The sequence below is a fragment of the Bombus pyrosoma genome, linkage group LG8 (assembly GCF_014825855.1).
Source record: "Bombus pyrosoma isolate SC7728 linkage group LG8, ASM1482585v1, whole genome shotgun sequence".
NCBI lineage: Eukaryota > Metazoa > Arthropoda > Insecta > Hymenoptera > Apidae > Bombus > Bombus pyrosoma.
In genome coordinates, this window is record NC_057777.1 from 7,837,329 (window position 1) to 7,849,296 (window position 11,968).

Consider the following 11,968-nt stretch of genomic DNA (forward strand, 5'->3'; position numbering starts at 1 on the left):
ATTAGGAAAAGATTAAAAACTCTTTACAATATATATATATATTTATTTATATATATATACATTTAATAATTACATAATTTAGATGCTACTTTCGAACATAACAAGAAATACAACGCAAAATCATCAATGTTATTCGCAAAATTTTCATTATAAATCTTTCGAATTTGCTCCCCTTATTAAAATTGTCTTTATGGATTTCTCCTTCCCATCTATTTAGGAAATTGTCTTGGAATGAAAAATTATGTATTCGATGCCTTCATCTTGCACAAAAACCGCAAGTGCAACATTTTCACTTCGTCCTTGTTCAATTTCACTACACCTTCTTGGTTATCTATGGATAGCAGAGTGCCTACTGCTTCTCTGTCTTCTCCGATAATCACTTTGACTCGGTCACCTCGCGATGGAACTACCGGTTCTAACTCCTCGCAAATCAAATTCACTACTCTGTCTTCTACAGGTAGGAAGATTGCACACATGCCACCCTGTTCATACATATATGTAAGTAGTTAACAGATTTGAAATAAAAAGATAATAAAATAAAAATAATAGTATATATAATAAAAAAATAATAAATGAAAATCGAAAGAAATATAAAAAAAAGTATAGCAAAATTAGTGTACATTATAACTAGATGTTTATACATTTATAGAAAATTTGAAAACACAAAAATACATATAATACATACAATATACGAAACATCGTATACAAAATATCCACAGTATAATACTCTTTATAACAAATATTTAGTGGATGAAATAAATCTCTGATTAGATTCTGCTTCTTTGATTGCATTTACATAGACATGTACTTGTATAAACATCCGCAGTCTAATTATAAACTACATAAAACTAGTTTTATTAATCAAGAGGTAGAATACTCACGGATATTCCCCGAATAACACCTTGCTGGCCAGCTAACGCAGGATCTTGATGAGAGTCACGAATTCGAACTTCAATATCTGTTGTGTGCCATTCGGTTCCTCCAATGATTCCAGAACCGACACTTGTATCTAGACCGGCGCCTGGTGTCTGTGGATTGTATGGACTACCTGCAACTCCTGGAAAATAAAGAGTAATAGTTTTAACGAACATTCTAATCTTGACTTCTAAAGTGCTTAAATAAAGAAAAGCATTTACCTGGAGTCATAGGACTGTAACCCATGGGTGAAGGCGTGGCAAAGGCTCCATGCGGACTAGTAGTATATCCAGTACCACTTGGCGAGGGAGTTGCAACGTATCCTGTAGGACTTGGACTTGCAGTGGCACTTCCTGCCGGGCTAGGACTCGGTTGATATGAACTGAAGCTCTGCTCCGAACCGTACATCGTGCCAGGTGTTTGTGGCGTGAATGGTCCAGTTGAAGGATAACCTGGCGCATAACCTGGAGATCCGCCTTCTTCCATACTGTATCCATCAAAATCGTTCGTTCTGGCAGGAGTATTGGTAACAGCTGGATCCCAGGCACCAGATTGTCCCGGTGTGCGTGAACCATCGTGGGATGGCGTCATCGAGCCATAATGAGGTGTACGAGAACCATCTGCGAGTTTAGAATATTAAGATTAGTTCATTGAATTTAATCATATACTTGCATGCTTGTACATCTGTTTCAAACACTTACTTTCGTACATTGGTGTTTGAGAGCCATGCATGGGTGTTTTCGATCCATCTCTAGCATACATGGGTGTCTGTCCGCCACCATATGCTGGTGTCCTGTTGTAGCTGCTGAAACCACCATCCTTTGTGAGTACAGCAACGTTCGCAATGTGAGACCTGTCCACGGAGATGGTCTGACAGGTGGAGTGTAATTCTACACGAGCAGTTGTCTCTGTAGCGTCTTTTACTATTCCAACATTTCCCTTATACGGCCCGCCAGTTATTTTGATAGTGGTTCCTATCAATTCTCTGTCACGTCTAGCTCCACCACCACGACCTCTACCTCTTCCACCTCCGCCACCTCTTCCGAAGCCACCTCTATAAAAAAGATAGAAAATTTAAGGAAAGAATTAAAACAGAAGGGAATTATTAATTAGAAAAGAATTATTTTGAATATAATAAAAAAAATGTTTCACCATTTTGTTCAAAATAGGAAATAACGAAATGTTACTCACCCACTAGGATGCATTGGCGAAGCTATTCTTGGAGACATGAATCCTGCCACAGGTGATATAGACGATATATTGGACTTATTTCCACCAGAAAGTTGCAAATGTCTCGTTTTGCAAACGAAGATTCCACCGTTGTCAACGAACATTCGCGAATGCAAAAATGCGAAGCTTCTGTACAAATGTTTTATTTCTCCACCCCTTCCAGCGTGTGGACCATCCACCACTTTGACAATGTCTTTCCTTTGTATAGTGTTCTGTTGTGAGTCTAACGCCACCGCATTTCTATTCTCGCGTCTCTTTGTGAGTCCCTGAGGTCTAGCTTCTATAACCTTGCCATGCATTGAGAGTACGTGAAAATTTTCACGCTCCAATCGAACAATTACACCTACAGTTTGTGCGTCTAGCTGTACTAAATCACCCCATTGGAATTGACCTAAACTGTCTACTCCAGTTGCCATATCCGAACAAAGTTGTAGATCTCTCGGAAGCACTTCTAATTCATGCATTGAAAGATCAGAAAACAAAACTACTCTATTTTGTTCGACTCGAACTATTAAACCGGTATCACCCTCATATCTTCCTGCAACAACCTGCAAATAATTCCTTCATATAAATTCTATATTATACATGAGTTTTTCTTTATATTCGCTAGTCATTGATATTTACTTTAACGTGGTCGCCCATAGTGAAATATTTTCGTAATTCAGATGCTTGAAATTCTAAGGCTTCTCTAAGTTCCTCATGTTTTGGCATAACCATAATCATGTTTCCATCTATAGAGACAATTTTTCCTTGCAAGTTAATCAATTCTCCCTCGCATACTTCGACATTGTCCCCTGTACTGAAAGAATGGGTCACCGTCGCATCTTCTTTATTACCCGCACCAGTTCCTGGAGTTCCGCTTAAATCTAATTCGACACCCTCAGGAGCCTCCTCGAACCTTTCTAGTTCAGATAATGTTGGTTTCACACCCTCTGCGATAATCGCACTTGTGGTAAAATTTTTATACAAAAATCTGAAACACAATATTTAAATTCATTCACATATACTTAAGATGGTACTGTTGCAATGGCAAAATAAATAATTCACGTTGACACATACCCTTTTCTACTATATCTATTTCCTTCGAAAATCAAGAAGTCACCATCGCTAGTGACTTCTCCTCCGATAGCACGAATTGCTTCGGGGTCAAACGGTTTGGCTGTTGGTCTTCTCTTTCTCTTGCGTTTTAAGGCTTCAGATTCGCTTTGTGCTGTTCTCAAAGCTCCACGTGGTCTAGTATAATCAATTCTGGGCAACAATTTCAAATGAACCTGATTTTGTGCCAAGTCAACATAGTCAACTTGAGCTATGTCATCTTTATAAATGCCTCTTTTAAGTCTAACCCATTGTTTCGCTTTTAAGCCTGTCTGTTCTTTAACTACACGTAACACATCAGTCATCTCTTTGATCGGTACCATCTGTTGTTTCCAAATACCCATTCTTAGATTTCCTACGTTTTCGATGGCTGCCTTTACGTGTGGTTGTTTGTACGCTTCTATGTAAATATAACCCTTTACTCCTTCAGGTGCGACAATAGATTTTATTTGAAGAGGTTCATCTAAAATAGGTTTTGAAATTAGAAATATTTTCGAGAAACAGAAATTTAAAGTGATTCTGACTTACTACGTACTTGAATATTGGTATGTTATAAATTTTCGCATTAACAATAGTACTGTTGCTTTTTCTTCTCCAATACGGCATTTTACCATCCACAGATTTGGATCTTTCACACCTGGTAGTAAAGTTTGTTGTGTGATTTCGTCACTCATTTCTTCACCGCCATCACCAAAATGCCGAGTAGCGATAGATTCATCTGCATACTTCTTTCTAAGATATTCTTCTATTTCATCTTCCTTTTGAGAACTGTGAAAATTTGTAAAAATTAGCTTAAGGACTAAAAATCTTAAAGGATTTGAATAGATTTAAGGTACTTACTCCCAAAGATTAGTTCCTCTACGCCTGCCTTCAATTTCTCTGGCAGTAGGACCCAACTCGTCCACTTCATTTCCAACGATACCAATTTCTTGCGCACCTTCTTCCCATTCGTCATCATCTTCAACTTCATCATCTACTTCAGCTTCGTCTATGATAAAATCACGATATTTGTCTTTCCTCCTTTTCCTACGAGGTCTATCATCATCCTCCTCTTCTTCTTCCTCATCATATTCGCTACTTCCTTCCAAATCTTCCCCTAAACAAGAATTAAAATAAATAATATGATAAAAGAAATTTATATATGTATTTATATGCTTTGTCATTTACCTTCAGGTTCTTCCTCAGGCTCCACCATCTCTTCATCACCAGATCTTGCTTCCTCTGCTTCATCTCCTCTACCATCCTCCGAACTGAAAATTCAATAAATCTTTTTAAATCAATTCCATTTTTAATAAGCAACATGATATGCTATAAAATCTATTTCAGAATTTTTATCCAACATATACAGCTAGGAATAATATACAAGTATTCCATATAGAAATATAAACTCAATGTGTAATTACAAAAGCATTAAAAAAAAATATAATAATTGTTTCAATATTTTATTTCTTCAAATAATATGGTTTATGTTTATATAAATTATTTATGAACAGAACTTCATTTTAAAGAGCATGTAGTTTTTGTACTATATACATATAACTGAAACAAATAGGTCGAATAGCGGTAACAATACAATTTCAATTGTTTATTTGCAGAAAACAATAAATCAACTAACATAAGATTAAATTTGTAAATAAATGAATTAGAGTTTCAATTTAGTTGCATTAGATTTTAATTACAACAGTCTTATCGACTGTCTATACAAATTTTTGTGGTAGTTCCTTCCATCAATAACATTAACTTGATAATGTCTTTAATGACGACAATCCAAAAACAATATGCTTCCATAAATCAGTACAATTGAGTTTCAAGAAATACTGTATTATCCTTTGATTAGATAAATTTGATTTTATTTTTGAAATAACTATCACGTGCATTTATATATATAGAGTCACTGACACAACTCACTGTATCAGCCATGATCATAAATATGGTCGTGTTAATTATCCGAAATCTCAAAATGGCACCCAGGTAAATTGTAAATTTAAATTAAAATTAAATAAATTACGTACAAATTTTACAAGCATGTAGTTTATTAAACAATAATGTGCGTGCTTTAAATTGATATTTTTGAACTCTACTCGTTAAAAACTATCATATGACGTACAAATAGGTCACGAGCTCGGTGTGCTTCAAAATGGAGTTTTCTCATAAAATATACATAAAATAAGTATTAATCTTACCCGCTGGCTGATCGAGACCGTGATCGCCACCTGTGTGGACTCCTCGATCGCGACCTGGACGGACTTCTACTGCGAGAGGCGCTACGTGATCTTTCACCAGCGTTTCCACCATCGCTGCCAGCTGCGGATTTCACTGAATGATTATCTTCTTGATCACTTTCACTGCCACCAACTCCTCGATCGCTTTCATTGTCTGATAGATTGCTCGCCTCTGAATCCGACATTCCACACGGAAATTATATCCAATTCACTTAAATATGAATAATGGTACACTATGAAATGACGAGTTGGTTAGGGCACTGGTTAACACAGCACTTGTACGAAATAACCTATACAAAGCACGTAGTATGTAACTAGCCGTAACCACGAACGCTTCTAGTCATAACTCGTAGACGACTCCAATGAGACTGAACCACCGCAAGATGGAAGACGAATAGACACCCTGCGCATGCGTGGCGTATATATACGTATACATATATACTTATTATTTGCAGATTCAACGTAGGATCAGAAACTACAATTATTTATTATTTCATTCTTTTAGCACATCCTTTTATACATATCAAAATTATTTTATTTTATTTTATTTTATTTTATTTTATTTTATTTTATTTTATTTTATTTTATTTTATTATATCAAGTATAATACGTTCAGAATTTTGAATTAGAAACGTGATATTAAATTACGAAAATAATGCTTTTCAAACTAAAGAAAATGAAATTTAATATAAGAAATATATTTCTCGTTTCTAGTAAAAATAATACGTGGTATATATAATCTAAGTATCTCGTCACCTAGGCAATGAATAAACAGGAATAATAATCGATCTAGTTAACCATTGTTGAATTATCACCCTCAGTTTCTAAAAACGATTTCTCTTTTGCTAAAATAGTAAAAATACTTATCCAACGTCATGTCCGATTTGGCTAGAGATTTATTAACCCAATATTACGGACTCGGCGTAGAATCGAATAGCAAAAGGTGTTTGTCGATTAATCGTTGTATCCAAAATATAAAGAACGAAGAGAAGAAACAAGTTACTGAACAAACCTCCTTAACCATCAAGGAAGAAAATGTGTCTGATGTAGAGTCTCAGGTAGTCAAATCTGTATAATTTCTAATTGTTCATTTAATTTGACGTTATTGTCATTGTTAATATCAATGGACATAGTATATTTTTATTTTTTTAGTTTAATTAGTCTTAATACTTATTATTATTCATTTATTATTCATATTATTAATCATTAATTAATAGGATGGTTTAGTCAAGATTATATTATTACTTCAGAAAAACAATGATAGAAATACAAAATATTTATTGTTTTTAATTTTTTACCATTAATGTTATTAATGTTATTTAATTCTTTGTAATTAAAAAGCGTAACGAAAATATGCTAGAAAATTCTTCTTTCACAATGTTATCAAATATATTTTTAAAGTGAAATTAGCGATTTTTAAAGACGAATAAACAAGAAATTCCTTTTTTTGCAGTTGTTTAATTACTATAAAAAGAACTAATTTTATTCATTACCACTTTACTTTTGCTTATTGCTAACAAAATAATAATCGCTTACAGCTTACAGAGAAGAAGAACATTTAATTTATTCTTATTTTATAACATTGATCGTAATTTATGTTTCCATAATCGTTTTATACGTGATCGTTCGTAGAAAGACGAAGATGAAAATCGGAAACTAAGTATTGCGAACGAATTGTACGCACGATCTTCGCGAGTTCTAAACAGCATGGAAGATGCATACAATGATGATGAAGCTTTCGATTTGAAAGATATCGATTTTGGGCCGAATATTATGTGCAATATTTTCGAAAATGTGCTACATGAGCAATCAGCAAACGACAACCCTTCGGATTGTATTGAACAGAATATCGAAGGTCTAGGTATGAACATTTATATCAAATAAATACTCTATGTTTCAACCAAGTTCTGTTAAAAAGAAAAAGTCGTACGCGGTTTTACGTATCTCATACACCGACTCAGAGTTTTTATCTTTATATCTATACAACCAAGAAATTCTGACTCTTCTTGCAGCAATAACTTTACGTTAATCGACATAAGTTTCAATTCAATTTCAATCATCACGTTAATTGCAAACTACTACCCCTATCATCCTAGCTAATCCTACAGGGAATTTTAACGTGAAATCGTGGCGTCGATAAAAGTTGTAAGATTTACGACCTCCGTTCACTGTATATATGTGTACTATCTGTATGTATGAATGCGTATATGTATGTATGTGTATCTTTCTCTGGACTTGCCTTAAGCCTTAAAAATATTGCAATGAGGTTTCAATATTTAATTTAATCGTACGTAAACAAATATTTACTATATCTTTCATTATAGGAACAATAATAAACAAAGTAAAGGATACAAAGAAAAATGATTTAAGCTTAGCATTCATCGATCCGGATAATGCTTCAGAAGCTTCTTCCGCAACAGTGAAAGAATCACGAAAATCTTCAAAGAGTACTATAAGTTTACCACCATTAGCGCTAAAAAAGGAACCCGTATACGATGAAATATTCGTAGACTTTTCCAATATGGACTTGAAACAATTTCCCACGGAAATATTGAACAACTTTCCGCATTTAAGGGTACTTAATCTTTTCAAGTAATTGAACTGAAATGTTAACGAAAACTTCCTCGGTATGTCTTTAGATTTTAAATAAATCTTTTTGTTTTGTTTCTAGATGTTGTATTTGTCGAACAACGGTTTGATCGAAATTCCTGACGAAGTTTTCAGTTGTTTAATGTACTTGGAGTGGTTAGATGTCAGAAATAATCAACTCTCTTCTTTCCCAGCTAGTATCAAAGGGCACATGTGCTTAGAAACGATTCTACTTCAAGGAAACAGAGTGGAAAATCTACCGTTGGAACTTTGTAAGCATTCATTGAAAACTTTTCAATTTTTTTCACCTTTTCCTTTTCAGTATTTCATCTACATTCATAATGTGAACGAATAATTTGTAAAAGAATAAGCATTATTGCGAATTATCGACTAAAGAGCAACCGGTCAGGTCAAACCGATCAGTTGATATCGCGTACCTCGTAATAACGCGTAATTACTTAACGCTCAAGGTGGTGGAGGCTTAATAGATCAAGTGTTAGTGTAATTTAGTACTTTATTTGCACTTGTATAAAAGTAAATTATGTGATGTTATCGCACGGTACGGTCTCGTTCGTTCATTGTCCTTCCCAGCTGGAAATTATTCATGAGTAATCTATTTGAGTAATTAGGTTTATAATTAGCTCGGGCAGGATAGGTAATTCGGAATTTACCAAAGAAAGGGTAGGACCCATCTGTGTTATAAACGGACGGCCATTCAAAATTTCGAACAAGCATAAATATATTTGAAAAAATATCAGCTCGAACATAATTCTTTGAATTATCATATTGCAAAACATGTTAATGATATATTTCTTCTTATCAAATAAATTTGCTGCCTGAGCTCCCACACTTTACCAAAAACGTTTAATCTTATTGTTCCACTGTTTTGCGAGGAGCGAAGAGGCGCGCCAACGAGAGTCGTAAATTCTCATTACGATTTGACGATCGAATCAGTTGATCCCCTATTTCTATTAAGATAATAGGAATGTTTAACTGACTATAATTAAGAGGTTAATCTTTTATTCCAACAACTTCTTCTCGTACAATACATGTTTTTGATACAATAGTTAATACGTCGACTGATAGAATATAGGTTAAGATATTAACGGAATGGAGTACACGTGAAGATGCTGATTGGTCACAAAACACAATTCAAGTCATGTTCTGTAACGACGGTATTTATACTAAACCAGTGATGAGCGCTGCTCGGCCCACCAATGATTGCTTGTGTTTGGAAATGGTCATTGAACAAGCGAAAACCTATTTTTCCCATTTTACACCGGATTAAGAAATAACCCTAAGGAATGTCCCAACTTGAAAGATGTTTTGCAGCAATTAAGAGCCCTAACGGTAAAGTAGAAATACTTCGTTTTATGACTGTTCCTTAGGATTATTATGGTTCGGTTAATTAGATTAATTAGATCGGTTAATGGACAGCTAGCGGTCGTCTTAACCGAGGGATGGATTATAGTTTATGAGAGTTACGGGCCGTAACACTCATAACGTCTAATTTTAGGCACCTTGCCCAATTTGAAGACCCTTCAAGTGACACAGAACCCGCTTGTCACGCCGCCGAAAGATATCGTGGCTTCTGGTTGCGTGGCTATTTTGAAATTTTTACGAATGGAATGGAATAATGCGCATCCTGAGGAACGGGTAGAAACCAAGGAAAGTAGGTGTATTTCCACGTAAATAAATTTATATATGTAGCTATAGTTATCAATAAAAAAGAGTATATATATTTAGTAATTAAGAAGGCCCATAAGGTAAAATGATGAATTTTCAGACAAAATCGGACCAACGTTGTCGACGATTCTATGTTATCAATCTCCACGAAAAAATAAGAAGAAAATTATACCATTGAAGAACACTATTTCTAACAGGAATGTATCTACAAGGGAAAAACGTAAATCGTATAAGCCCAGTAACAGGTATTATCATGAAAAACCAATATTTCTGGATAATAATAATTCTTTACAAAAAATATCTAAATCTTTCTATGATTTCTACTTGCAAAGAGTAACCAATTCCAAGATCGATAAAAAATTAGAATATAAATATGTTTTGGAAAGTATAAACGGTTTTAACAATAAGGAAATCGATGATGAAATCGATAAAATGAATAATAAAGTCTTACATTTGATGGGCCCATCTCCGAGATCTCTTTATGTCCGAAAGAATATAAAATTTTTGAAAACTTACTCTAATTCAATGGAAAAAGAATGTAGAAGTATTAATAAAATTAAAACAGCTATATCGGAAAATAATACATTGTTAGGAAACAGTAAGAGATATAAAGATTCTACAGAAAATTTTGAACGTATTTTTCATATTGTTACAAACGATGGAAATAAATTTAAATTAAATCCAATGAGATTAAACGATCCAAACTGGATACTGTCATGTTTAGAAAATTATATAGGAATAAATAAATAGTTGAATTATTTACATAGTACAGAAACAAGTAGTTAAAGTATTTATGTACGTAAATAAATGAAGAATAAAAATTTGTTCCACTTAAAAACAGAAGCTTTTGGATTATAAAATGTATAAAAAATTAAGTACTAAAATTGAATATATACATTTCATCCCAAAATATGTTTAAAATTAATTAATACCCTGTTATCCTTTAGTAAGAATTTTCAATAAACTGATGATTTCTGTAGCTATATATGTATGCACATATATATGTTATATTGAAACGATAAAAAGTCTAAATTTTATTAACTTCTACTTTACAATTAATTGCCATTAATTCTTGAACGTAGATGTGAAAATAAAGGTGCAAACATTGCAGTGGAACATCGTTTGTTATGGTTCTCCAAGCTAAGAGAATTGTTTGCCAGACAAACAGCGCTACTTCAAAAGATAAAGTAAGATTATCTTCATTTTCCCTGTTTCAGTAAAATACATCTCATTTTTTACAACAATCCCGTAATTGTTTAGGGATGAAAATGTTTTAAAAGAATGGAGACGGGATAAAAGGAGTTATAGCAAAGCTATGGAAAAGGCAATGAAAAGAAACGCAGGTACTATAAAAAAAGACTTAATTACATTATTTTATAGTTAAATAAAATATTTATTTAACAGATGATATCCCGTTTGGTTTCGATGTCGGAGACTACGACTCGATATTCAAACAAAGTTCCAAGCTGGTGAGATTTGTTTTTTAACTTTTTTTAGCAGTTCTCTTATAAAGATTTACGAAAGATTTGATTGTACATCTATTAATTTAAACTATAGAAAAATTTGGGATCAAGAAAAAAGGACAAGCAAAAATTTATACCACCGGCGTAAGTGATAAACTTTTTGCTCTACAATCTAAAAATTATAATATTATTATTATAATTATAAAATTAGTTTCTATTTTGGTTCTGTGCACTTGATGGACTAACATACTGTTACGTCGCGTGGGACATCTGCATTCTCGCCGTCCTTCAGTCCCTCAATAAACCTAATGACCCCCGTAAAACGTTAACATTTTAAAGTCATTGTTCCGTTATATGCTATTAATTTACATGTTTGCCTTAAAGGAATTCCTAATCCCATAAATATTTTCGGTCTATAACGGCTTTTTAGAGACCCTTGGGTTTATTATGCGTTCGTACTAATTACGGAGAAAGCGAACATTTCCCTAACGAGAAAGCTGGGTTCTCCCATGAATACCCACACTCAACTGTTACTGAGACTACCCACAGCAACTCACTGTGTTACGACCGTTCGCGGAGAGACGCGATCGCGAGGAAAGCGCGTCAGCGGGAGGCGTAAATTCTCGCTACGATTTAGAAAATCGACGCCGCGAATTAGTCGTTCCTCTGTGTCTGTTAAGATGACAGAGGTGGTTAGTTGAAATTAACACTGAATTAACAGAGTTAACTAAAATTATATATTTGACAATATATATATATATATATATA

At 33.9% G+C, this 11,968-nt stretch overlaps 2 protein-coding genes across 5 annotated transcripts; one reads left to right on the forward strand and one right to left on the reverse strand.

Moving 5' to 3' along the window:
* Positions 1 to 22: 22 nt before the first annotated feature.
* LOC122570124 (transcription elongation factor SPT5) lies at positions 23 to 5,836 on the reverse strand. Its single transcript, XM_043732041.1, has 11 exons — positions 5,424 to 5,836; positions 4,408 to 4,490; positions 4,081 to 4,336; positions 3,776 to 4,008; positions 3,205 to 3,703; positions 2,770 to 3,118; positions 2,107 to 2,693; positions 1,617 to 1,969; positions 1,137 to 1,535; positions 882 to 1,057; positions 23 to 482 (listed from the first exon to the last, which is right to left on the reverse strand). The coding sequence occupies exons 1-11, from the start codon at positions 5,645 to 5,647 to the stop codon at positions 240 to 242; spliced, it is 3,402 nt and encodes a 1,133-aa protein (XP_043587976.1). The 5' UTR covers positions 5,648 to 5,836; the 3' UTR covers positions 23 to 239.
* A 335-nt stretch (positions 5,837 to 6,171) lies between these two features.
* On the forward strand, positions 6,172 to 11,880 carry LOC122569958 (plant intracellular Ras-group-related LRR protein 1-like). 4 transcript variants are annotated; one of them, XM_043731671.1, is made up of 10 exons: positions 6,172 to 6,520; positions 7,095 to 7,323; positions 7,787 to 8,037; positions 8,134 to 8,323; positions 9,568 to 9,723; positions 9,838 to 9,982; positions 10,820 to 10,924; positions 10,998 to 11,080; positions 11,142 to 11,206; positions 11,295 to 11,880. In XM_043731671.1, exons 1-10 carry the CDS (start codon positions 6,338 to 6,340, stop codon positions 11,346 to 11,348), a joined length of 1,461 nt encoding a protein of 486 aa, XP_043587606.1. In that variant the 5' UTR covers positions 6,172 to 6,337; the 3' UTR covers positions 11,349 to 11,880. The 4 variants fall into 4 exon arrangements, with proteins under 4 accessions (XP_043587606.1, XP_043587607.1, XP_043587604.1 ...); XM_043731672.1 differs by lacking the exons at positions 10,820 to 10,924; positions 11,142 to 11,206; positions 11,295 to 11,880 and having other exon boundaries at positions 10,955 to 11,103; XM_043731669.1 differs by lacking the exons at positions 11,142 to 11,206; positions 11,295 to 11,880 and having other exon boundaries at positions 10,070 to 11,096.
* The last annotated feature ends 88 nt before the right edge of the window (positions 11,881 to 11,968 follow it).

Excerpts from the sequence above, each read along its gene's own strand:
- LOC122570124 (XM_043732041.1), bottom strand. The coding sequence starts at position 5,647 with ATGTCGGATTCAGAGGCGAGCAATCTATCAGACAATGAAAGCGATCGA. Across the intron at positions 4,009-4,080 it reads AGAGGAACTAATCTTTGGGA|TTCTCAAAAGGAAGATGAAA; the intron begins GTAAGTACCTTA and ends AAATTTTCACAG. Across the intron at positions 1,536-1,616 it reads TCAAACACCAATGTACGAAA|ATGGTTCTCGTACACCTCAT; the intron begins GTAAGTGTTTGA and ends CTAAACTCGCAG.
- LOC122569958 (XM_043731668.1), top strand. The coding sequence starts at position 6,338 with ATGTCCGATTTGGCTAGAGATTTATTAACCCAATATTACGGACTCGGC. Across the intron at positions 8,038-8,133 it reads ACAACTTTCCGCATTTAAGG|ATGTTGTATTTGTCGAACAA; the intron begins GTACTTAATCTT and ends TTTTGTTTCTAG. Across the intron at positions 8,324-9,567 it reads AAATCTACCGTTGGAACTTT|GCACCTTGCCCAATTTGAAG; the intron begins GTAAGCATTCAT and ends GTCTAATTTTAG.